Raw genomic sequence first — 27,292 nt, forward strand, 5'->3', positions numbered from 1 at the left:
ATAGAGAACACTACTGTTGGCCAGAGCCAATTATACAGGGAATATGGTACCATTTTGTACACAGCCAGAGAAAGATGAACTCTGGATGAGATTTGTTATCTGAGATTAACATATCAGTCACATAATGTTTATCCATGTGGAATTAGTAACAGAAGCGGTTGTTTCCTATTTCAAATAAAAAGAGAAAGACCGATATAAATCACACTGAAAGCGGCACTAGATAAGAGTAGAACCCGGCTAACTTTTCGGAGGACTTCTAAGATTCTAAAGTTGTATTCCATGGATGCGAGAATCGAAACAGACGACTGGTGTTTCATTAGTTTCACACCGTAAGGAAAAAGTTTTCGGCCCTTGTGCTTCAGTTTGGCTCGTAGTAAATATACCCCAGATTCAAAAACAGAGTTTTTTTTCTCTCTCTCTCTTCCTGGATCTGCTCTTTACACAGTGAACTATGTTTCCCATGAGCCAAAAGGAGAAGTCACAGAGGGTTCAGAGTTCAGTTCAAGCTACCCCCTTAACACAGAGTAAAGTCCCATATGGTCCAACTGAAAAGCTTGTTTACAGGAGTGTGTGTGTGTGTGTGTGTATGTGTGTGTGTGTGTGTCTCTCAAATTGACAGTGAGGACACGGTTGACCTCTGTGAAGATATACTACAGATCTCCATGTTGGTGAATGAGCTGCCCCCCTCACTGCTGCAGTCAGGCACAGAGGAGGAGGATGTAATGATATTCTTTAGCCTGTGGAGGGAGATGATGATCATCGACAGCAGGAACACCAGCAGACTCAGGAAGATCCACACGTACACGTAAACATTCTCCTGTCGCCCCGACGACAACCCTGTCCCCGCCGCCGCAGCTGCAGTGGAAACGGAGGTGGGGGAGAACCTCAGGAAGTTTCCGTTGTCTGGGGAGATTTCGGTTCTGTTCAGCTCCTCCAATGAGAGGTCCATACCGGACATCCTGACGATCGGAATGGACAGATCTGAGCGAGAGGAGAAATAGGTTGTTACTGTGCCTGATAGTGTGGTGAATTCATAGCCTCGTGACCAATGACGTAAACGCATCAATTAAGTTAAATTAAGAGAACATTAAGGGTGGATCCCAGATACAAAGCAGGACTCACTTGAAACAGAGATGTCAGCCTCAATGTGACTTCCCTGGTTAAATAATGGATCAACAAATAGAGACAAATATATACAAACATGCTGTACTGACAAGAGGATCATTATAAAATACAGGCTAGTATAAGAACTAGGCTAGTGTAGTAATATAACTAGGCTAGTAATAGAACTAGGCTAGTGTAATGACGTTCATCTGTACGAGAGGCGGACCAAAGCGCAGCGTGGTTGTTTTGATTCATGTTTTAATAAATAACTTCACATGAACAAACTAACAAAAACAAGAAATGTGAAAACGCAAAACAGTCCTATCCTGTGACAACAAACACAGTGACAGGAACAATCACCCACAAACACACAGTGACACCCAGGCTACCTAAGTATGATTCTCAATCAGAGACAACTAATGACACCTGCTTCTGATTGAGAACCATACTAGGCCGAAACATAGAAATACCCAAATCATAGAAAAACAAACATAGACTGCCCACCCAACTCACGCCCTGACCATACTAACTACATACAAAACAAAGGAAATAGAGGTCAGAACGTGACAGTACCCCCCCCCCCCCAAAGGTGCGGACTCCGGCCGCAAAACCTTGACCTATAGGGGAGGGTCTGGGTGGGCGTCTGTCCGCGGTGGCGGCTCTGGCGCGGGACGCGGACCCCACTTCACCATTGTCTTAGTCCGCCTTATTGTCCGCCTCCGTGGCTTTCTCACCATGGCCACCCCTCTCAATGACCCCACTGGACAGAGGGGCTGCTTGGGACAGAGGGGCAGCTCGGGACAGAGGTGAAGCAGCTGCTCGGGACAGAGGGGCGGCAGCAGCTTGGGACAGAGGGGCGGCAGCAGCTCGGGACAGAGGGGCGGCAGCAGCTCGGGACAGAGGGGCGGCAGCAGCTCGGGACAGAGGGGCGGCAGCAGCTCGGGACAGAGGGGCGGCAGCAGCTCGGGACAGAGGGGCAGCTGCTCGGGCGGCCCCTGGCTGACTGGCGGCACTGGCGGCCCCTGGCTTACTGGCGGCCCCTGGCTGACTGGCGGCACTGGCGGCCCCTGGCTTACTGGCGGCCCCTGGCTTACTGGCGGCACTGGCGGCCCCTGGCTTACTGGCGGCCCCTGGCTGACGGGCGGCACTGGCGGCCCCTGGCTGACGGGCGGCACTGGCGGCCCCTGGCTGACGGGCGGCACTGGCGGCCCCTGGCTGACGGGCGGCACTGGCGGCCCCTGGCTGACGGGCGGCACTGGCGGCGCTGGGCAGACGGGCGGCACTGGCGGCGCTGGGCAGACGGGCGGCACTGGCGGCGCTGGGCAGACGGGCGTCACTGGCGGCGCTGGGCAGACGGGCGGCACTGGCGGCGCTGGGCAGACGGGCGGCACTGGCGGCGCTGGAGAGGAGGAAGGCTCTGGAAGCGCCGGACTGAGTAGCTCTTGTAGCGCCGAACAGGCGGGAGACTCCGGCAGCGCTGGACAGGAGGAAGGCTCTGGTAGCGCCGGAGAGGCGGGAGACTCCGGCAGCGCTGGAGAGGAGGGAGCCCCTGTAAGGATGGGCCGGAGAGACAGCCTGGTACGGGGGGCTGCCACCGGAGGGCTGGTGCGTGGAGGTGGTGACGGATAGACCGGGCCGTGCAGGCGCACTGGAGCTCTTGAGCACCGAGCCTGCCCAACCTTACCCGGTTGAATGGTCCCGGTCGCCCTGCCAGTGCGGCGAGGTGGAATAGCCCGCACTGGGCTATGCAGGCGAACCGGGGACACCGTGCGCAAGGCTGGTGCCATGTAAGCCGGCCCAAGGAGACGCACTGGAGACCAGATGCGTAGAGCCGGCTTCATGGCACTTGGCTCGATGCCCACTCTAGCCCGGCCGATACGCGGAGCTGGAATGTACCGCACCGGCCTGTGCACCCGCACTGGGGACACCGTGCGCTCCACAGCATAACACGGTGCCTGCCCGGTCTCTCTAGCCCCCCGGTAACCACAGGAAGTTGGCTCAGGTCTCCTACCTGGCGTAGCCATACTCCCTGTTAGCCCCCCCCCAATACATTTTTGGGGCTGACTCCCGGGCTTCCTTGCCAACCGTGTTCCCTCATATCGCCGGCTCCTCTCTCCGGCTGCCTCTGCTCTCCTCGCTGCCTCCACCTGTTCCCATGGAAGGCGATCCCTTCCCGCCAGGATCTCCTCCCATGTGTAGCAACCCTTGCCGTCCAACACATCGTCCCAAGTCCATTCCTCCTTGTGCCGCTGTTGCAAGTTACCACGCCGCTTGGTCCTGTTGTGGTGGGTGATTCTGTAATGACGTTCGTCTGTACGAGAGGCGGACCAAAGCGCAGCGTGGTTGTTTTGATTAATGTTTTAATAAATAACTTCACATGAACAAACTAACAAAAACAAGAAATGTGAAAACGCAAAACAGTCCTATCCTGTGACAACAAACACAGTGACAGGAACAATCACCCACAAACACACAGTGACACCCAGGCTACCTAAGTATGATTCTCAATCAGAGACAACTAATGACACCTGCCTCTGATTGAGAACCATACTAGGCCGAAACATAGAAATACCCAAATCATAGAAAAACAAACATAGACTGCCCAACCCAACTCACGCCCTGACCATACTAACTACATACAAAACAAAGGAAATAGAGGTCAGAACGTGACAGCTAGTGTAGTAATATAACTAGGTTAGTAATAGAACTAGCCTAGTGTAGTAATATAACTAGTGTAGTAATATAACTGGGCTAGTAATAGAACTAGGCTAGTGTAGTAATAGAAAAAGACTAGTGTAGTAATATAACTAGACTAGTGTAGTAATAGAACTAGACTAGTGTAGTAATATAACAAGACTAGTGTAGTAATAGAACTAGACTAGTAGTAATATAACTAGGCTAGTAATAGAACTAGACTAGTAGTAATATAACTAGGCTAGTAATAGAACTAGGCTAGTAGTAATATAACTAGGATAGTAATAGAACTAGGCTAGTAGTAATAGAACTAGACTAGTAGTAATATAACTGGGCTAGTAATAGAACTAGACTAGTGTAGTATGTCGTGGAAGATTCAGAATTTGTTGGTAACATATGTAAGATGTTTTATATTTATCAAATGTGTGTAAGTTAATTCTCATCAGAATGGCATTTTTGTATAATACTGTGGCGAGGTTGCAGTTATCTGTTCTATGTCAAGACTAAGTTGCATGGGCCACTGAGAGGGGAGAGGTCAAAGTGTCATCATGTGTAAACATATCTTTTACTCCCTACCTTTTTCTAGTGGGGAAAGGAGGGTGGCAGTGCCTGGAATCATTCTCATGCTCCCTTTTATCTTAACCTATAGCCTCACTCTCCTCTCCGTGAGTTTGTATTTAGAGTGGGTTGTATCTAAATGACACTTTGATATGTGCCTGTTGATATGGAGGATTGGTTTATGGTTCTGGGGTTTGGGAAAGGAGACAAAGCTGAACAATGAATTATGTCTATGCTGTCTGACTATGTGTGATCTTTGCTATAAAGGATCCCATTTTGCCATTGTGTGGGGACTCTCAACTTTTCATTAGAGATACTGAACTGTTGAAAGTCAAAATGCTATAGAGCTTATATAATTAAAGATGGACTTTTATAACTAACTCTGACTTGTGTGTGTGGTTTGCTCCCATGATTTGGTAAATAGAGGAAATTTCCACGACATTTGGCGACGAGGATGGGATGTGAATCTTCACTCGGTGACCGCTCCTACGATCTAGGTAAATAAATCGTGCACGAGGGATCCCCTAAACTTGGGATCTCAGGGAGAACCGCACTTCGGGAAACGAAGCAGATGGACCAACCTTTGATCTAAGAGGAAGCGAGCCGAGTGGATACCACATCTCGAACTGAGTTTTTTTAAAGAAAAAGGTGAGCGAATCACACACAGATTTGAAGTCAAGTTTTTTAATTATGCCTGTTACGTATACTCTGATCGTGAATTGCTTTGTAAGGAAGGCACCTTGGCGGCGTAAGCAGGGCCGAGTCAGAGGAGAGTAATCTGGGGGTTTTGTGGACTCAAAAGATACTCTGCACTGTCCGGTTGCCAGTGACCAAGAGCCCTCCTGACACTGAATTGATCACAGTGGGGATTTGGTGAGGTCTGTCGGGGTGAGGACCCAGGGTGACTGTGTGTTCTAGGTGAAACACGGCACTTGGTGAAGCCCTATTGGAAGAAGGACCTCATTCTGTGCGTCTGTGTGATTTGTCTAAGTGACCCTCAGATGTGGTGAATTCCAATTATTTGAAATGTGCAAGCCAGGTATGCCCTGGGTTACTCTGTGTGAGTATTTTGTTATGGGATCACTAGGTAATAGTTGTCATTCTGTGTGAGCGGGGTAGGGTTGACTCTGTGTGGGAAAACCTTTTGATGTTCTGTGTGGACGCCTGACCAGTTCTATGTGAAAATCTGAACAATCCAGTGTGGATGATCCTGAAAGTTCTGTGTGAGTACCTAAGATTTCTGTGAATTATTTGAAATTATGATAAATGGTATATGTGTATAAAGTAATGCGTAGAATGATTAGATACAATTTAAACCACCCATTCGTAGACGTACGTAGGTTTTGAGTTGATATCTTAAATGGATAATTTGATAAAGATTAAGTTTTTAAGCACTATTAAAATAATCTACAAAATCTGGGAAATTGATCTCTAGAAACTGATTAGAGTGTGTCCACTTTTGGTTATCTTACCCTAACGATGTAACTATAAAACGCATATTGGATTATCTCCGTCTGGGTGAAACATTTCAAATTAAACTGCCCTTAAGGTCTGAACATGTTATAATTTTTCTTCCCAGTATGAGAGAAGTTGCGGGATTTATTGAATAAACTGTTTTCCATAAAGTTAAAGAGAATTCGAGGGATGCTCGATGTAATTTATAATGTTGTACAAAGCCTAATGTTTTCCATCAAACTAATTATCATTGCGTGATTAATGTGATATAGTAAAGTAATTGAAATACGTTGCATAAGTAAACATAATCTACTTTAATTAAAAGGCGCAATATCTTTTCCTAGTCATTAATGTCGATTTTATTCTTTGATTGCTAATATATTCATTTGGAATTTGAGAATCATAGCTGGAGTATGAGAATCATAGTTGGAGTAACGTTTGTACTATTAAAAATTGGGCTATTATTCTTCTGGGAATTACCGATAGTGACGTGTTTTGATTTTACTTTGTAGATGGGGTTTATATCCGGAGAATTTTATTTTTTTAACATAGCATCAGCGGTTCAGTGGTAGAATTCTCGCCTGCAACGTGGGAGTCCCGAGTTCCAGTCACGGCGCTGGCTGAATTCAGAGTTTTTGATTGTAAATAATATATTTGTATGTTTTGCCTGGAAAGTTATGGTCGCAAGTGTTTGTATAAGAGATAAATTGAACATTTTCAATAGATTGTTTAGGTTAAATTGATAGACTAATTCAATTTAACATAATAACGAAGCGAATTCTGATGCAAGACGATGTCTGTTCACTAAATTATCCGCTGGAATAATGTATTGAGAATTGGGTCGTATTTAAATTACTGTATCAATAGAGAAGACAGTTACCGAAGTTAAAGACACTCTGAACGATAGCGGGGAGAGGATGGCGATAGGAAGTGGTTACTGAAATGTTTTCCATTCTTATAGATTGACTGACGCATGTTATAATGTTGGAACTGCGTGTGTTATTTTTAAAGACATAGGAAACATTTCATACGTGTGGAGAGCAAAGAGAAAGTTATAAAGTTGGGCTTTTAATCTTACGATAGAGGTAAGGAAAAAACGTTGAAATGAGAGGGGTTATATTTTTGCCCACCTGGGGGAAAAAGAAATAGGATACATTTCATAAGTGTGGAGAGCAAAGAGAAAGTTATAAAGTTGGGCTTTTAATCTTCCGATAGAGGTAAGGAAAAAACGTTGAAATGAGAGGGGTTATATTTTTGCCCACTGGGGGAAAAAGAAATAGGATACATTTCATACGTGTGGAGAGCAAAGAGAAAGTTATAAAGTTGGGCTTTTAATCTTACGATAGAGGTAAGGAAAAAACGTTGAAATGAGAGGGGTTATATTTTTGCCCACCTGGGGGAAAAAGAAATAGGAAAGTTTAGTTGAAAGTATGGAAGAGAGTTAGTTGTTATGTTGGCTGCTAATTGTCAGGGAAAGTTGCTGGAGGCAGGTAGATTGTTGTAGAATAACGTAAATGTGCGTTATTAGTTTGAATATACAATAACCTTACTCTAATTGTTTTGACCGTTGTTCAGGTACATTTTTTTTCTGTATTTCTAGCAGCTGATTCGCTAGGTGGGCATCATAGATTTGTGGGAGACTGGATGTCTGAATCATAAAACATCGTAAGAATAGATTCTGATGGTTATTGATTCTTGGTTTGATTGTTTAAGTAACACCAGTTAATTTGAGCAGGAAAGTTCATGTACATGTTCATTAGAGATACTGAACTGTTGAAAGTCAAAATGCTATACAGCTTATATAATTAAAGATGGACTTTTATAACTAACTCTGACTTGAGTGTGTGGTTTGCTCCCATGATTTGGTAAATAGAGGAAATTTCCACGACAAGTAATAGAACTAGACTAGTGTAGTAATAGAACTAGACTAGTGTAGTAATAGAACTAGACTAGTGTAGTAATAGAACTAGACTAGTGTAGTAATAGAACTAGACTAGTGTAGTAATAGAACTAGACTAGTGTAGTAATAGAACTAGGGTAGTGTAGTAATAGAACTAGGCTAGTGTAGTAATAGAACTAGACTAGTAATAGAACTAGACTAGTGTAGTAATAGAACTAGGCTAGTGTAGTAATAGAACTCTACTAGTGTAGTAATATAACTAGATTAGTGTAGAAATAGAACTGGGCTAGTAATAGAACTAGACTAGTGTAGTAATAGAACTAGACTAGTGTAGTAATAGAACTAGGCTAGTGTAGAAATAGAACTAGACTAGAGTAGTAATAGAACTAGGGTAGTGTAGTAATAGAACTAGGCTAGTGTAGTAATAGAACTAGACTAGTAATAGAACTAGACTAGTGTAGTAATAGAACTAGGCTAGTGTAGTAATAGAACTCTACTAGTGTAGTAATATAACTAGATTAGTGTAGAAATAGAACTGGGCTAGTAATAGAACTAGACTAGTGTAGTAATAGAACTAGACTAGTGTAGTAATAGAACTAGGCTAGTGTAGAAATAGAACTAGACTAGAGTAGTAATAGAACTAGGGTAGTGTAGTAATACAACTATGCTAGTAATAGAACTAGACTAGTGTAGTAATATAACTAGGGTAGTGTAGTAATACAACTATGCTAGTAATAGAACTAGACTAGTGTAGTAATAGAACTAGGCTATTGTAGTAATAGAACTAGGGTAGTAATATAACTAGGCTAGTAATAGAACTATGCTAGTGTATTAACAGGGCCAGACTGAAAGAGAGACTCAGTGTCCAAAGTAATGTTGAAAAATTGTGGTAACTTCTGACAACGTTCATCCTGATTTCAGGAATCTTCCACCTGGGACTTCTGGAAATCCGGGGAAATTTTACCCGGGGTTACCAGACTTTTGCAACCCTGTTTGTAAAGCTAGACCTCTAGAGGCAGTTTCCTCTCTGAGCTTAGAGGAATGGAGAGATCGAAGGGGAGAACAGGTGGAAGACTTCAAAAGGAGAGTGTATTTAACATAGGGGAGAGCGGGCAGCTCACCTCTCATTCTCTCCATATCCTTCCCTCACATCCATATCCGCATTGCCTCGCTGCAGCTGCCTATTGCTATTCCTGCAGTGTGTCCGTTTGTGTCTCTGTAGTTCTCACTCTCTCTCTCTCTCCTCCCTTCTCGCACTCTCTCTCTCGCTCTCTCTCTCTCTCTCCACCCTTCTCGGACTCTCTCTCCCTCTCTCAGTAGTTCTCACTCTCTCTCTCTCCCTCTCCACCCTGCTCGCACTCTCTATCTCTCTCTCTCTCTCTCTCTCTGTCCTCTCACTCTCTCTCCCTGTGCTCTCACTCTCTCTCACTCTCTCTGTCTTTCTCTCTCTCTCTCTCTCTCTCCCTCTGTCCTCTCTCTCTCTCTGTGATCTTCCACACTGTCTGGAATTACTTGCTGTAATTGGGTAGGCGTTAAGTGTACACATTGTGTTGGGACGGGAGTGTTTTCATACTATTTTATTGAAATGTTGTTGCTTTTCAAGTTCAATAAGTCTCTCCTCATCCCCATCATTCTCTGTCCCTCTCTCTTAGTCTCCCTCCATCTCTCATTGTGAGAAGTGACATGAGCTCTGTTCCTCCTAGCCCTAGGCTTGCTTTTGTTCTAGTCTACTGAGAGAGAGATGACATGTAGGTGTTGATGTTGTTCTACTGAAACAGGTTTCCCTCAAAACTGTCCATGTATTTATCATCATTCCTTCAATTCTGACCAGTTTCCCAGTCCCTGCCGATAAAAAACATTCCCACAGCATGATGCTGCCACCACCATGCTGCACTGTGATGATGATGTTCTCGGGGTGATGAGAGGTGTTGGGTTTGCGCTAGACATAGCGATTTCCTTGTTGGCCAAAAAGCTCAATTTTAGTCTCATCTGCCCAAAGTACCTTCTTCCATATGTTTGAGGAGTCTCCCACATGCCTTTTGGTGAACACCAAATATGTTTGCTTATTATTTTCTGACCACTCTTCCGTATAGCCCAGTTCTGTGGAGTGTACGGCTTAAAGTGGTCCTACGGACAGATACTCCAATCTCCGCTGTGGAGCTTTGCTGCTCCTTCAGGGTTATCTTTGGTCTCTTTGTTGCCTCTCTGATCAATGCCCTCCTTGCCTGGTCCATGAGTTTTGGTGGGCGGCCCTCTCTTGGCAGGTTTGTTGTAGCGTCATATTCTTTCAATTGTTTAAATAATGGATTTAAATGGTGCTCCGTGGGATGTTCAAAGTTTTGGATATATTTTTATAACCCAACCCTGATCTGTACTTCTCCACAACTTTGTCCGTGACCCTGTTTGGAGAGCTCCTTGGTCTTCATGGTGCCGCTTGCTTGGTGGTGCCCCTTGCTTAGTGGTGTTGCAGACTCTGGGACCTTTCAGAGCAGGTGTATATATATATATATATATATATATATGGTCTAAAGTAGTGCACTATATAGGGAATAGGGTGCCATAGGGCTCTGGTCTAAAGTAGTGCACTATATAGGGAATAGGGTGCCATAGGGCTCTGGTCTAAAGTAGTGCACTATATAGGGAATAGGGTGCCATAGGGCTCTGGTCTAAAGTAGTGCTCTATATATAGGGAATAGGGTGCCATAGGGCCCTGGTCTAAAGTAGTGCACTATATAGGGAATAGGGTGCCATAGGGCTCTGGTCTAAAGTAGTGCACTATATAGGGAATAGGGTGCCATAGGGCTCTGGTCTAAAGTAGTGTACTATATAGGGAATAGGGTGCCATAGGGCTCTGGTCTAAAGTAGTGCACTATATAGGGAATAGGGTGCCATAGGGCTCTGGTCTAAAGTAGTGCACTATATAGGGAATAGGGTGCCATAGGGCTCTGGTCTAAAGTAGTGCTCTATATATAGGGAATAGGGTGCCATAGGGCCCTGGTCTAAAGTAGTGCACTATATAGGGAATAGGGTGCCATAGGGCTCTGGTCTAAAGTAGTGCACTATATAGGGAATAGGGTGCCATAGGGCTCTGGTCTAAAGTAGTGTACTATATAGGGAATAGGGTGCCATAGGGCTCTGGTCTAAAGTAGTGCACTATATAGGGAATAGGGTGCCATAGGGCTCTGGTCTAAAGTAGTGCACTATATAGGGAATAGGGTGCCATAGGGCTCTGGTCTAAAGTAGTGCACTATATAGGGAATAGGGTGCCATAGGGCTCTGGTCTAAAGTAGTGTACTATATAGGGAATAGGGTGCCATAGGGCTCTGGTCTAAAGTAGTGCACTATATAGGGAATAGGGTGCCATAGGGCTCTGGTCTAAAGTAGTGCACTATATAGGGAATAGGGTGCCATAGGGCTCTGGTCTAAAGTAGTGCACTATATAGGGAATAGGGTGCCATAGGGCTCTGGTCTAAAGTAGTGCACTATATAGGGAATAGGGTGCCATAGGGCTCTGGTCTAAAGTAGTGTACTATATAGGGAATAGGGTGCCATAGGGCTCTGGTCTAAAGTAGTGCACTATATAGGGAATAGGGTGCCATAGGGCTCTGGTCTAAAGTAGTGCACTATATAGGGAATAGGGTGCCATAGGGCTCTGGTCTAAAGTAGTGCTCTATATATAGGGAATAGGGTGCCATAGGACTCTGGTTTAAAGTAGGCTCTGGTCCTCTCCCTCCTACTCTCTCTTGTTCCTCTGTCTTTTGCTGTATTCATTTGTTGATGTTGTTTTGCTATGAACCGTCTGATAAACCTTGTTGGTGTGAACTGAAGTGGCTGATAATTGCTCTTAATTATGCTTTTTGTATCCAGGCAACAGGCTCATTACAACGCTTTCTACTCCTTAACTGATTTCAGTGGCAAGAACACACACACACTTCATAGTGTGAGAGGAGGCCATTCTGTTGTTTACTCTATTGTGGTATTAACATGAATAATGGATCAGGTACCGTTTGTCTAAATGTCATGACATTCTGGCCTCAGCCTTGACCACGGGACCGTGTGTGTGTGTGTGTGTGTGTGTGTGTGTGTGTGTGTGTGTGTGTGTGTGTGTGTGTGTGTGTGCGTGCGTGCTGGTAGAGTTGCCCTGCTGTCCTTTAAGCCATGAAATCAGTTAGAGGTCACTTCTTTTTATGTCCATTTCCTCTTTTCTCTGAATTCCTGGTTTACAATGGCTCTCTCCGTCCCTCTCTCCATCCCTCTCTTCATCCCTCTCTCCATCCCTCTCTCCATCCCTCTCTTCATCCCTCTCTTCATCCCTCTCTCCATCCCTCTCTTTATCCCTCTCTCCATCCCTCTCTTTATCCCTCTCTCCATCCCTCTCTCTATCCCTCTCTCCATCCCTCTCTTCATCCCTCTCTCCATCCCTCTCTCCATCCCTCTCTCCATCCCTCTCTCCATCCCTCTCCTCATCCCTCTCTTCATCCTTCTCTTCATCACTCTCTCCATCCCTCTCTCCATTCCTCTCTCCATCCCTCTCTCCATCCCTCTCCTCATCCCTCTTTTCATCCCTCTCCTCATCCCTCTCTCCATCCCTCTCTCCATTCCTCTCTCCATCCCTCTCTCCATTCCTCTCTCCATCCCTCTCTCCATCCCTCTCCTCATCCCTCTCTCCATCCCTCTCTCTATCCCTCTCTCCAACCCTCTCTCTATTCCTCTCTCCATCCCTCTCTCCATCCCTCTCTTTATCCCTCTCTCCATCCCTCTCTTTATCCCTCTCTCCATCCCTCTCTCTATCCCTCTCTCCATCCCTCTCTTCATCCCTCTCTCCATCCCTCTCTCCATCCCTCTCTCCATCCCTCTCTCCATCCCTCTCCTCATCCCTCTCTTCATCCTTCTCTTCATCACTCTCTCCATCCCTCTCTCCATTCCTCTCTCCATCCCTCTCTCCATCCCTCTCCTCATCCCTCTTTTCATCCCTCTCCTCATCCCTCTCTCCATCCCTCTCTCCATTCCTCTCTCCATCCCTCTCTCCATTCCTCTCTCCATCCCTCTCTCCATCCCTCTCCTCATCCCTCTCTCCATCCCTCTCTCTATCCCTCTCTCCAACCCTCTCTCTATTCCTCTCTCCATCCCTCTCTCCATCCCTCTCCTCATCCCTCTCTTCATCCCTCTCTTCATCCCTCTCTCCATCCCTCTCTCCATTCCTCTCTCCATCCCTCTCTCCATCCCTCTCCTCATCCCTCTCTCTATCCCTCTCTCCATCCCTCTCTTCATCCCTCTCTTCATCCCTCTCTCCATGCCTCTCTCCATCCCTCTCTTCATCCCTCTCTTCATCCCTCTCTTCATCCCTCTCTCTATCCCTCTCTCCATCCCTCTCTTCATCCCTCTCTCCATCCCTCTCTCCATCCCTCTCTTCATCCCTCTCTTCATCCCTCTCCTCATCCCTCTCTTCATCCCTCTCTTCATCCCTCTCTCCATCCCTCTCTTTATCCCTCTCTCCATCCCTCTCCTCATCCCTCTTTTCATCCCTCTCTTCATCCCTCTCCTCATCCCTCTCTCCATCCCTCTCTCCATTCCTCTCGCCATCCCTCTCTCCATTCTTCTCTCCATCCCTCTCTCCATCCCTTTCCTCATCCCTCTCTCCATCCCTCTCTCCATCCCTCTCTTCATCCCTCTCCTCATCCCTCTCTTCATCCCTCTCTTCATCCCTCTCCTCATCCCTCTCTTCATCCCTCTCCTCATCCCTCTCTTCATCCCTCTCTTTATCCCTCTCTCCATCCCTCTCTCCATCCCTCTCTTTATCCCTCTCTCCATCCCTCTCTTCATCCCTCTCTTCATCCCTCTCTCCATCCCTCTCTCCATCCCTCTCTCCATTCCTCTCTTCATCCCTCTCTTCATCCCTCTCTCATTCCTCTCTTCATCCCTCTCTCCATCCCTCTCTCCATCCCTCTCTCCATCCCTCTCTTCATCCCTCTCTTCATCCCTCTCTCCATACCTCTCTCCATCCCTCTCTTCATCCCTCTCTTCATCCCTCTCTTCATCCCTCTCTCTATCCCTCTCTCCATCCCTCTCTTCATCCCTCTCTCCATCCCTCTCTCCATCCCTCTCTTCATCCCTCTCTTCATCCCTCTCTTCATCCCTCTCCTCATCCCTCTCTTCATCCCTCTCTTCATCCCTCTCTCCATCCCTCTCTTTATCCCTCTCTCCATCCCTCTCCTCATCCCTCTTTTCATCCCTCTCTTCATCCCTCTCCTCATCCCTCTCTCCATCCCTCTCTCCATTCCTCTCGCCATCCCTCTCTCCATTCCTCTCTCCATCCCTCTCTCCATCCCTTTCCTCATCCCTCTCTCCATCCCTCTCTCCATCCCTCTCTTCATCCCTCTCCTCATCCCTCTCTTCATCCCTCTCTTCATCCCTCTCCTCATCCCTCTCTTCATCCCTCTCTTCATCCCTCTCCTCATCCCTCTCTTCATCCCTCTCTCCATCCATCTCTTTATCCCTCTCTCCATCCCTCTCTCCATCCCTCTCTCCATCCCTCTCTTTATCCCTCTCTCCATCCCTCTCTTCATCCCTCTCTTTATCCCTCTCTCCATCCCTCTCTCCATCCCTCTCTCCATTCCTCTCTTCATCCCTCTCTTCATCCCTCTCTCATTCCTCTCTTCATCCCTCTCTCCATCCCTCTCTCCATCCCTCTCTCCATTCCTCTCTTCATCCCTCTCTCCATCCCTCTCCTCATCCCTCTCTTCATCCCTCTCTCCATCCCTCTCTCTATTCCTCTCTTCATCCCTCTCTCCATCCCTCTCTCCATCCCTCTCTTCATCCCTCTCTCCATCCCTCTCTCCATTTCTCTCTCCATTCCTCTCTTCATCCCTCTCTCCATTCCTCTCCTCATCCCTCTCTCCATCCCTCTCCTCATCCCTCTCTTCATCCCTCTCTCCATCCCTCTCTTCATCCCTCTCCTCATCCCTCTCTTCATCCCTCTCTCCATCCCCCTCTTTCTCTCCGTCAGAGGAAGTGCAGTCATTCTAGTGCTTTTGTCCATTTTTATGAATGAATCAATTCTTGAGCTTGTTAACTGAACTACAGTTAATTAATTTAGGATGAATTAACCTGATGCAGGGACAGTTACTATTGACTCCTTGACACATAAGTGCATACACAGACACACACACACACACAATCAGACACACACACACACACACACACAATCAGACACACACATACACACACACAATCAGACACACACACAATCCGACACACACACACACACAATCCGACACACACACACACACAATCAGACACACACACACAATCAAACACACACACAGACACATACAAAATCAGACAAACACACACACACAAACGGAAACACAAAATCTGACACACACACACACAATCAGACACACACACACAAAGAGCTCTCAAGCTCAGTGAGAAATAGAGAGTGTGAAAGAGAGAGCGAGGGATAAGAGAGAGAGAGAGAGGTCATGTGGAGAGTAATTGGGATTCCACAGAGGATGTGAGTACAAGAAAAAGGGTGAATGACAGAGAAAGGAAGAGAGAGAGGGAGGGAGAGAGGGAGGGAGAGAGGGAGGGAGAGAGAGAGAGAGAAGGAGGGAGAGGGAGAGAGAGGGAGGGAGAGAGGGAGGGAGAGAGGGAGGGAGAGGGAGGGAGGGAGAGAAGGTGGGAGAGGGAGAGAGACGGAGGGTGAGAGGGAGGGGGAGGGAGGGAGAGGGAGGGAGAGAAGGAGGGAGAGGGAGAGAGAGGGAGGGTGAGAGGGAGGGAGAGGGAGAGAGGGAGGGGGAGAGGGAGGGAGAGAAGGAGGGAGAGGGAGAGAGAGAGAGGGAGGGTGAGAGGGAGGGGGAGGGAGAGAGGGAGGGGGAGAGAGAGAGGTCATGGATTGATTGGAATTCTACAGAAGATGTGAATAAAGAAGAAAGAAACAAGAGGGAGAGAGAGGGAGGGAGGGGGGAGGGAGGGAGAGAGGAGGGGTAGACAGAGATGTTGGGGGAGAGGGAGAGAGGAGGGGTAGAGAGAGAGGAGGGGAAGAGAGAGGAGGGGAAGAGAGAGGGAGTGGGGGAGGGAGGGGAGAGAGTGGGGAGGGTGGGAGAGAGGGAGTGGGGGGGTTGGTAGGAGGGAGGGAGGGAGAGAGGGAGGGGGAATGGAGGGGAAGAGAGAGAGGAGGGGAGAGAGGAGGGGAGAGAGGAGGGAAGAGAGAGGATAGAGATTGATTGTCCAGCCTTCTCCCATCATTGTTGTGTATCAATCAGTTCAGTACTTTTATCACCTGTTCATGTATAACTGTTGGTCAAGACTTACTCCCCTCTCTACTGTCACACACACACACACACACACACACACACACACACACACACACACACACACACACACACACACACACACACACACACACACACACACACACACACACACACACACACACACACACACACACACACAGTAAAGATCCTGACCTGTTATTGCTTGAAAAAGTCCTCTCTGTCACATCCCTCAATCTCTGTTTGATTGTTCAGCCAGACACTCCAGACATCTCTCTCTCTCTCGCTCTCTCTCTCTCTCTCCTCTCGGTATGAGAGACAGCCGAGTGTGTATTCCTCTTCGACACGAGCAGTTCTTCTCCAATTACACACACTCTCTCTAAAATCTAATTGCGTGAGTGTGATATTCTCCTCAAAACACAGTCCAGGAAAGACAGGAGAGTAATCCAACAGATATAACCAGTGAAGGATTAGGAGAAGGAAAGGAAGAATGGAAGGAAGAAGAGAGAAGAGAGAATAGAGGAGAGAGAGAGTTCTTCACTCTGTTGTATTCATCCACTACTGGGAGCTGAGTGTTGCCTCACTGACCACTGCTCTCCTCCCCCACTCTCTCTCTCTCTCTCTCACACACAATCTGTCACTCATTGCTCTCTGACAATTAACACATTATCACTGCACTCTCTTGTTTCTCTCTCTCTCACCCTCTGTCCTCTCTGTGTCTCTCTGTTTCTCTCTCTCACACCCTCTGTCCTTCTCTCTGTGTCTCTATTTTCTCTCTAACACACCCTCTGTCCTTCTCTCTGTGTCTCTCTGTTTTTCTCTCTCACACACCCTCTGTCCTTCTCTCTGTGTCTCTCTGTTTCTGTCTCTCACACACCCTCTCTCCTTCTCTCTGTTTCTCTCTCTCTCTCTCTCTCACCCCCTCTCCTTCTCTGTCTCTATGTTTCTCTCTCTCTCTCCTTCTCTCCTTCTCTCTGTTTCTCTCACTCTCTCTCATCCTCTCTCCATCTCTCCTTCTCTCTGTTTCTTTCTCTCTCAAGCCCTCTCTCCTTCTCTCTGTGTCTCTATGTTTCTCTCTCTCACACACCCTCTGTCCCTCTCTCTGTGTCTCTATGTTTCTCTCAATTCAATTCAATTCAATTGACTTTACTGACATGGCAAGTTCATTATTACTTACATTGTCAAAGTATACATATCGAAAAATAAAAATAAAATACAAATGTGTATTTATATATAATATATCTATATATTTATATATAAATAAATGGTGGGACCAACAGCAATAACAATAGTAGTAGTGGACATGGGATTACCATTAACAACAACTACAACAACAATATTAATGAGAACAACAATACATTAAAGCAATGGTAGTGGACCAGTGTCAACATGACTGAGAAGACACATGACCTGGTAGTAGACCAGTGTCAACATGACTGAGAAGACACATGACCTGGTAGTAGACCAGTGTCAACATGACTGAGAAGACACATGACGTGGTAGTGGACCAGTGTCAACATGACTGAGAAGACACATGACCTGGTAGTAGACCAGTGTCAACATGACTGAAAAGACACATGACCTGGTAGTAGACCAGTGTCAACATGACTGAGAAGAAACATGACGTGGTGGTGGACCAGTGTCAACATGACTGAGAAGACACATGACCTGGTAGTAGACCAGTGTCAACATGACTGAAAAGACACATGACCTGGTAGTAGACCAGTGTCAACATGACTGAGAAGACACATGACCTGGTAGTAGACCAGTGTCAACATGACTGAGAAGACACATGACCTGGTAGTAGACCAGTGTCAACATGACTGAGAAGACACATGACGTGGTAGTGGACCAGTGTCAACATGACTGAGAAGACACATGACCTGGTAGTAGACCAGTGTCAACATGACTGAGAAGACACATGACCTGGTAGTGGACCAGTGTCAACATGACTGAGAAGACACATGACCTGGTAGTAGACCAGTGTCAACATGACTGAGAAGACACATGACCTGGTAGTAGACCAGTGTCAACATGACTGAGAAGACACATGACCTGGTAGTAGACCAGTGTCAACATGACTGAGAAGACACATGACCTGGTAGTAGACCATTGTCAACATGACTGAGAAGACACATGACCTGGTAGTAGACCAGTGTCAACATGACTGAGAAGACACATGACCTGGTAGTAGACCATTGTCAACATGACTGAGAAGACACATGACCTGGTAGTAGACCAGTGTCAACATGACTGAGAAGACACATCAAATCAAAATCAAAATCAAATCAAATTTATTTATATAGCCCTTCGTACATCAGCTGATATCTCAAAGTGCTGTACAGAAACCCAGCCTAAAACCCCAAACAGCAAGCAATGCAGGTGTAGAAGCACGGTGGCTAGGAAAAACTCCCTAGAAAGGCCAAAACCTAGGAAGAAACCTAGAGAGGAACCAGGCTATGTGGGGTGGCCAGTCCTCTTCTGGCTGTGCCGGGTGGAGATTATAACAAAACATGGTCAAGATGTTCAAATGTTCATAAATGACCAGCATGGTCGAATTATAATAAGGCAGAATAGTTGAAACTGGAGCAGCAGCACAGTCAGGTGGACTGGGGACAGCAAGGACCTGGTAGTAGACCAGTGTCAACATGACTGAGAAGACACATGACCTGGTAGCAGACCATTGTCAACATGACTGAGAAGACACATGACCTGGTAGTAGACCAGTGTCAACATGACTGAGAAGACACATGACCTGGTAGTAGACCAGTCTCAACATGACTGAGAAGACACATGACCTGGTAGTGGACCAGTGTCAACATGACTGAGAAGACACATGACCTGGTAGTAGACCATTGTCAACATGACTGAGAAGACACATGACCTGGTAGTGGACCAGTGTCAACATGACTGAGAAGACACATGACATGGTATGAAAGACAAAACAAAACCAGATGGGAAATATTATGGACATTACATTGCACTTGTCACTGGCTGTCCATCAGGTTGTGTCCCTCAGGTTGTGTCCCTCAGGTTGTGTCCCTCAGGTTGTGTCCATCAGGTTGTGGCAGGAGGACACATATTTGGCTGCCAAAACTGCACATTTTGGCTTTTCACCCAATAAATATTAGATTTTTTTCTTCATCTTTTATAGTTTCAAATTCTTTGTATTGAATTATAATTTTGGGAAATAAATATTATCTTAGGTCTGAGTATTTGTCACAGTGTCGTAGGAAATGCAGCTCAGTCTCTACCTCTCCCCTGGAGCAGAGTGAGCACAGCCTGTCCTCTCTGGGCAGCCAGGTTGGCCTGTGACGACAGGTCTCTATAGCCAGACTGTCCTCTCTGGGCAGCCAGGTGTGTCTGTGATGACCGGTCTCTATAGCCAGACTGTCCTCTCTGGGTAGCCAGGTTTGTCTGTGACGACCGGTCTCTATAGCCAGACTGTCCTCTCTGGGCAGCCAGGTTTGTCTGTGACGACCGGTCTCTATAGCCAGTCTGTCCTCTCTGGGCAGCCAGGTGTGTCTGTGACGACCGGTCTCTATAGCCAGACTGTCCTCTCTGGGTAGCCAGGTTTGTCTGTGACGACCGGTCTCTATAGCCAGACTGTCCTCTCTGGGCAGCCAGGTTTGTCTGTGACGACAGGTCTCTATAGCCAGACTGTCCTCTCTGGGTAGCCAGGTTTGTCTGTGACGACCGGTCTCTATAGCCAGCCTGTCCTCTCTGGGCAGCCAGGTTTGTCTGTGACGACCGGTCTCTATAGCCAGACTGTCCTCTCAGGGCAGCCAGGTTTGTCTGTGACGACCGGTCTCTATAGCCAGCCTGTCCTCTCTGGGCAGCCAGGTTGGTCTGTGATGACCGGTCTCTATAGCCAGCCTGTCCTCTCTGGGCAGCCAGGTTGGTCTGTGATGACCGGTCTCTATAGCCAGACTGTCCTCTCTGGGCAGCCAGGTTGGTCTGTGATGACCGGTCTCTATAGCCAGACTGTCCTCTCTGGGCAGCCAGGTTGGTCTGTGATGACCGGTCTCTATAGCCAGCCTGTCCTCTCTGGGCAGCCAGGTTGGTCTGTGATGACCGGTCTCTATAGCCAGCCTGTCCTCTCTGGGCAGCCAGGTTTGTCTGTGACGACCGGTCTCTATAGCCAGCCTGTCCTCTCTGGGCAGCCAGGTTGGTCTGTGACGACCGGTCTCTATAGCCAGTCTGTCCTCTCTGGGCAGCCAGGTTGGTCTGTGATGACTGGTCTCTATAGCCAGCCTGTCCTCTCTGGGCAGCCAGGTTGGTCTGTGACGACCGGTCTCTATAGCTAGACTGTCCTCTCTGGGCAGCCAGGTTGGTCTGTGACGACCGGTCTCTATAGCTAGACTGTCCTCTCTGGGCAGCCAGGTTTGTCTGTGACGACCGGTCTCTATAGCCAGCCTGTCCTCTCTGGGCAGCCAGGTTTGTCTGTGACGACCGGTCTCTATAGCCAGACTGTCCTCTCTGGGCAGCCAGGTTTGTCTGTGATGACCGGTCTCTATAGCCAGACTGTCCTCTCTGGGCAGCCAGGTTTGTCTGTGACGACCGGTCTCTATAGCCAGACTGTCCTCTCTGGGCAGCCAGGTTTGTCTGTGACGACCGGTCTCTATAGCCAGACTGTCCTCTCTGGGCAGCCAGGTTTGTCTGTGACGACCGGTCTCTATAGTCAGACTGTGCTCACTGAGTCTGTACCTAGTCAGTGTTTTACTCAGTTTTCTATCAGTCACAGTGGTCAGATAGTCTGCCACCATGTACTGTCTGTTTAGAGCCAAATAGCATTGAAGTTTACTTAGATTTTTTGTGGTGTCTTTCCAATAGGTGATATATTTTTATTTTTGTTTGTGATGTTTGGGCCAGATTTTCTGAGTGCTGTCCTGAGGCTCTATGGGGTTGGTTTGGGTTAGTAAACAGAGCCTCAGAACCAGCTGGATGAGGGGACTCTTCTCTTGTTTAATCTCTTGACATTGTAGAGCTGTGTGATGGAATGTTTTTGGGTCACTTGTTTTTAGATGGTTGTGAAATGTGATGGCTCTTTTTTCTATTTGAATGAGGAGGGGGTATTGGCCCAATTCTGCTCTACATGCGTTATTTGGAGTTTTTCTTTGCACAATACAGTCTTGCAAAACTTTGCATGCAGTATTTCGATTGGATGTTTGTCCCATTTGGTATATTCATTATTAGAGATTGGACCCCATACTTCACTGCCATAAAGAGCAATTGGTTCTATAACTGATTGAAACATTTTGAACCAGATTCTAATTGGAATTTCCTTTTAATGGCATATAATGCTCTTCTTGCTTTGTCTATCAGCTCGTTCACAGCCATGTGAAAGCTACCTGTGTTGCTGATATCTAGTCCTAGATATGTGTAGTTTTTGGTGTGTTCTAATAGAACTGTGTCCAAATAGAATTTATATTTGACAGACAGATGTGTGTGCTAAAATGTATCCAGTAGGTAATGTCAGTAGAGATTAGACAGTCCAGAGCAGTATGTAATCGTAGGTAATGTCAGTAGAGATTAGACAGTCCAGAGCAGTATGTAATCGTAGGTAATGTCAGTAGAGATTAGACAGTCTAGAGCAGTATGTAATTGTAGGTAATGTCAGTAGAGATTAGACAGTCCAGAGCAGTATGTAATCGTAGGTAATGTCAGTAGAGATTAGACAGTCCAGAGCAGTATGTAATCGTAGGTAATGTCAGTAGAGATTAGACAGTCTAGAGCAGTATGTAATCGTAGGTAATGTCAGTAGAGATTAGACAGTCCAGAGCAGTATGTAATCGTAGGTAATGTCAGTAGAGATTAGACAGTCTAGAGCAGTATGTAATTGTAGGTAATGTCAGTAGAGATTAGACAGTCCAGAGCAGTATGTAATCGTCTACTGCTCAAAGACAAAAGATACAGCTACCTTCCTTTCCCCTGGAGAGAGCTGGCAACTCAATTCAATGTAACTTTTTATGGCTGCAGGGGCAGTATAGAGTAGCTTGGATGAAAGGTGCCCATATCGAACGGCCTGCTCCCCAGTCAAGGGGCAGTATAGAGTAGCTTGGATGAAAGGTGCCCATATCGAACGGCCTGCTCCCCAGTCAAGGGGCAGTATTGAGTAGCTTGGATGAAAGGTGCCCATATCAAACGTCCTGCTCCCCAGTCATAGTTAATATTTGCATATTATTATTAGCACATTCTAAAGGTTGATTCAGTACATTTTTGACATGTTTCTACTGACTGTTACGGAACTTTTGGACATTTCGTCACGTTCTAGTGGACGCGCTTTGTGACTTTGGAATTGTTCACCAAACGCGCTAATCAAAGTAGCTAATTGGACATAAATTACGGCCATTTTCAGATTTTTTAATATAAGTATGAACTTTATCAAACAAAACATGCATGTATTATGTAACATGAAGTCCTATGAGTGTCATCTGATGAAGATAATTCAAGGTTAGTGATTCATTTGATGTTTATTTCTGTTTTTTGTGAATGCTATATTTTGCTGGAAAATGGCTGTGCTTATTGTGTTTTGGTGGAGACCTAACATAATCGTTTGTAGTGTTTTCGCTGAAAAGCCTATTTGAAATCGGACACTTTGGTGGGATTAACAATGAGAATAGCTTTAAAATGATGTGAAACACATGTATGTTTTAGGAATTGAAATTATGAGATTTCTGTGGTTTGAATTTGGCGCCCTCTATTTTCACTGGTAGTTGTCATATCGATCCCGTTAGCTGGATTGCAGCCATAACAGGTTTTAAGGACTTTATTGTCATGGGAAACATATGTTAACATTGCCAAAGCAAGTCAAGTAGATAATAAACAATATATATGAACAGTAAACATTACACTCACAGAAGTTCCAAAAGAATAAAGACCTTACAAATATCATATTATGTCTATATACAGTGTTGTAATGATGTGTAAATGGTTAAAGTACTCTCTCAGTCAACATTAAATCGGTGATCCTGTCCTACAAACAGAACACACAACTAACCAACTCGAGACGGTTGGAAGACGGGGGGATCATTTTAAAACATACAGTAAAGTTTTAGTTGGTCTTTGCCTCACACTCAAATTCTCCTCAGTATTAACTCCCGCCCCATGACTATCCCTATTTGTCCTGCTCAGTCCTCTTGTGTTCCCTCTGATTGGCTAAGGGGACCGTCACTCGGTAAATGGGAAAGACATCTGTACCTCTTCAAGAAAATACTATTAGCCTTCTTTTCAGTGTTTGTTCAACGGCGGCGCCGGTATATATGGGAAATGGAATTGTGCACAACCAACCAATGGCCAAAAATATATTACATCTGGAATGAATGGAAAAATACCAGATGTTTCCTGACATAGCAACATAGAACAAAAAGCAGGTTAGGAAGTGCAGGTCAGTTTCCACCTCATTTTGTGGGCAGTGAGCACATAGCCTGTCTTCTCTTGAGAGCCTGATCTGCATATGTCTGTACAAGACTTTTCTTTGTTTTGGGTCAGTCACAGTGGTCAGGTATTCTGACACTGGGTACTCTCTCTTTCTCTCTTTCTATCTCTCTCTCTCTTTCTCTCTTTCTATCTCTCTCTCTCTCTCTCTCTTTCTATCTCTCTCTCTCTCTCTCTCTTTCTCTCTTTCTATCTCTCTCTCTCTGTCTCTCAGTCTCTTTCTCTCCCTCTTCCTCTCTCTTTCTCTCTTTCTATCTCTCTCTCTCTGTCTCTCAGTCTCTCAGTCTCTCAGTCTCTCTGTCTCTGTCTCTCTCTCTTTGTCTCTGTCTGTCTGTCTGTCTGTCTGTCTGTCTGTCTGTCTGTCTGTCTGTCTGTCTGTCTGTCTGTCTGTCTGTCTGTCTGTCTGTCTGTCGCTCTCTATCTCTCTCTCTGTCCATCCGTCCACCCTTCCGTCTCTCTCTCTCTCTCTATTGCTCTCTGTCCGACTCATCCCCTTCCTCGACCTTATTCTTTTACACCTCCCCCGTATTCTCTAAAAATGTCTTGCTCATCATCACTCTAAAAAACATACTGTCATTTCTGTCTCTCGCTCTCTCCTTCTCTGTGTGTGTGTCTCCTCTATTCTCCTCTCCTCTCCTCCATTATCCTCTCCTCTATTCTCCTCTCCTCTATTCTCCTCTTCTCTATTCCCCTTTCCTCTCCACTATTCTCCTCACCTCTCCACTATTCTCCTTTCCTCTATTCTCCTCTCCTCTATTCTCCTCTATTCTCCTCTCCTCTATTCTCCTCTATTCTCCTCTCCTCTCCTCTATTCTCCTCTCCTCTATTCTCCTCTATTCTCCTCTCCTCTCCTCTGTTCTCCTCTCGTCTATTCTCCTCTCCTCTATTCTCCTCTCCTCTCCACTATTCTCCTTTCCTCTCCTCTATTCTCATCTCCTCTCCACTATTCTCCTCTCCTCTCCTCTATTCTCCTCTCCTCTATTAACCTCTCCTCTATTCTCCTCTCCTCTCCTCTGTTCTCCTCTCCTCTATTATCCTCTCCTCTATTCTCCTCTCCTCTCCTCTGTTCTCCTCTCCTCTATTATCCTCTCCACTATTCTCCTCTCCTCTCCACTATTCTCCTCTCCTCTATTCTCATCTCCTCTACCTTCCTCTCCTCTCTTCTCCTCTCCTCTGTTCTCCTCTCCACTTTTCCCCTCTCCTGTATTCTCCTCTCCTCTCCACTATTGTCCTCTACTCTATTATCCTCTCCTCGATTCTCCTCTCCTCTCCACTATTCTCCTCTTCTCTCCTCTATTCTCCTCTTCTCTCCTCTATTCTCCTCTACTCTCCTCTGTTCTCCTCTCGTCTATCCTCCTCTCCTCTATTCTCCTCTCATCTCCACTGTTCTCCTTTCCTCTCCTCTATTCTCCTCTCCTCTCCTCTATTCTCCTTTCCTCTCCTCTATTCTCCTCTCCTCTATTCTCCTCTATTAACCTCTCCTCTATTCTCCTCTCCTCTCCTCTGTTCTCCTCTCCTCTATTCTCCTCTCCACTATTCTCCTCTCCTCTATTCTCCTCTCCTCTCCACTATTCTCCTCTCCTCTATTCTCATCTCCTCTACTCTCCTCTCCTCTCTTCTCCTCTCCTCTATTCTCCTCTCCACTTTTCCCCTCTCCTGTATTCTCCTCTCCTCTCCACTATTGTCCTCTACTCTATTCTCCTCTCCTCGATTCTCCTCTCCTCTCCTCTCCACTATTCTCCTCTTCTCTCCTCTATTCTCCTCTTCTCTCCTCTATTCTCCTCTGTTCTCCTCTCGTCTATCCTCCTCTCCTCTATTCTCCTTTCCTCTCCTCTATTCTCCTCTCCTCTCCTCTATTCTCCTCTCCTCTCCTCTATTCTCCTCTCCTCTATTAACCTCTCCTCTATTCTCCTCTCCTCTCCTCTGTTCTCCTCTCCTCTATTATCCTCTCCACTATTCTCCTCTCATCTCCTCTATTCTCCTCTCCTCTCCTCTATTCTCCTCTCCTCTCCTCTATTCTCCTCTCCTCTATTAACCTCTCCTCTATTCTCCTCTCCTCTCCTCTGTTCTCCTCTCCTCTATTCTCCTCTCCACTTTTCCCCTCTCCTGTATTCTCCTCTCCTCTCCTCTATTCTTCTCTCCTCTATTCTCCTTTCCACTATTCTCCTCTCCTCTCCACTATTCTACTCTCTTCTCCACTATTGTCCTCTCCTCTATTCTCCTCTATTCTCCTCTCCTCTCCTTTTTTCTCCTCTCCTCTCATCTCCTCTATTCTCCTCTCCTCTATTCTCATCTCCTCTATTCTCCTCTCCTCTCCTCTATTCTCCTCTCCTATATTCTCCTCTCCTCTATTCTCCTCTCCTATATTCTCCTCTCCTCTATTCTCCTCTATTCTCCTCTCCTCTCCTCTATTCTCCTCTCCTATATTCTCCTCTCCTCTATTCTCCTCTCCTATATTCTCCTCTCCTCTATTCTCCTCTCCTATATTCTCCTCTCCTCTATTCTCCTCTATTCTCCTCTCCTCTATTCCCCTCAACTTCATTCTCCTCTCCTCTATTCTCCTCTCCTCTATTCTCCTCTCCTCTATTCTCCTCTCCTCTATTCTCCTCTCCTCTCCTCTATTCTCCTCTCCTATATTCTCCTCTCCTCTATTCTCCTCTCCTATATTCTCCTCTCCTCTATTCTCCTCTATTCTCCTCTCCTCTATTCTCCTCTATTCTCCTCTCCTCTATTCCCCTCTACTTCATTCTCCTCTCCTATATTATCCTCTCCTCTATTCTCCTCTCCTCTATTCTCCTCTCCTCTATTCTCCTCTATTCTCCTCTCCTATATTCTCCTCTCCTCTATTCTCCTCTCCTCTATTCTCCTCTCCTCGATTCTATTCTCCTCTATTCTCCTCTCCTATATTCTCCTCTCCTCTCCACTATGCTAATTTCCTCTCCACTGTTCTCCCCCCTCTATTCTCCTCTTCTCTCCTCTGTTCTCCTCTCCTCTATTCTCCTTTCCACTATTCCCCTCTCCTCTATTCTCCTCTCCTCTTCACTATTCTCCTCTTCTCTATTCTCCTCTCCTCTTTTATCCTCTCCTCTCTTCTCCTCTCCTCTCCACTATTCTCCTCTCCTGTATTCTCCTCTCCTCTCCACTATTCTCCTTTCCTCTCCACTTTTCTCCTCTCCTCTCCACTATTCTCCTCTCCTCTTTTCTCCTCTCCACTATTCTCCTCTCCTCTATTCTCCTCTCCTATATTCTCCTCTCCTCTATTCTCATCTATTCTCCTCTCCTCTATTCTCCTCTCCTCTATTCTCCTCTATTCTCCTCTCCTCTCCTCTATTCTCCTCTATTCTCCTCTCCTCTTTTCTCCTCTCCTTTATTCTCCTCTCCTCTATTCTCCTCTCCTCTCATCTATTCTCCTCTATTCTCCTCTCCTCTTTTCTCTTCTCCTCTCTTCTCCTCTCCTCTCTTCTCCTCTCCTCTCTTCTCCTCTCCTCTCTTCTCCTCTCCTCTATTCTCCTCTCTTCTCTTCTCCTCTCTTCTCTTCTCCTCTCTTCTCTTCTCCTCTCCTCTCTTCTCCTCTCCTCTCCTATATTCTCCTCTATTCTCCTCTCCTCTATTCTCCTCTCCTCTCCTCTATTCTCCTCTCCTCTATTCTCCTCTCCTCTTTTATCCTCTCCTCTATTCTCCTCTCCTCTATTCTCCTCTCCTCTATTCTCCTCTCCTCTCCTCTATTCTCCTCTAATCTCCTTTATTCTCCTCTCCTCTGTCCTGCTTCCAGTTCCTCTCCAATCATCCACTCTTGATTCAACTAATCAAGGTCATTATGATGAGAAATGAGCTGAAGGACGTGTTTGCTGCAGTAAGATTAACAAAA

At 46.3% G+C, this 27,292-nt stretch overlaps 2 protein-coding genes across 2 annotated transcripts in view; both read right to left on the reverse strand.

Moving 5' to 3' along the window:
- LOC139387908 (sterile alpha motif domain-containing protein 9-like) overlaps nt 1–27,292 on the reverse strand; it is a 429,675-nt gene that overhangs the window by 354,089 nt on the left and 48,294 nt on the right. The gene's annotated exons all lie outside the window — the stretch shown is intronic.
- On the reverse strand, nt 109–16,444 carry LOC139388640 (serine-rich and transmembrane domain-containing protein 1). Its single transcript, XM_071135422.1, has 2 exons — nt 16,183–16,444; nt 109–981 (listed from the first exon to the last, which is right to left on the reverse strand). The coding sequence occupies exon 2, from the start codon at nt 956–958 to the stop codon at nt 608–610; it is 351 nt and encodes a 116-aa protein (XP_070991523.1). The 5' UTR covers nt 959–981; nt 16,183–16,444; the 3' UTR covers nt 109–607.

This window comes from Oncorhynchus clarkii, chromosome 29, assembly GCF_045791955.1.
Source record: "Oncorhynchus clarkii lewisi isolate Uvic-CL-2024 chromosome 29, UVic_Ocla_1.0, whole genome shotgun sequence".
Classification (NCBI taxonomy): domain Eukaryota; kingdom Metazoa; phylum Chordata; class Actinopteri; order Salmoniformes; family Salmonidae; genus Oncorhynchus; species Oncorhynchus clarkii.

Excerpts from the sequence above, each read along its gene's own strand:
- LOC139388640 (XM_071135422.1), bottom strand. The coding sequence starts at position 958 with ATGTCCGGTATGGACCTCTCATTGGAGGAGCTGAACAGAACCGAAATC.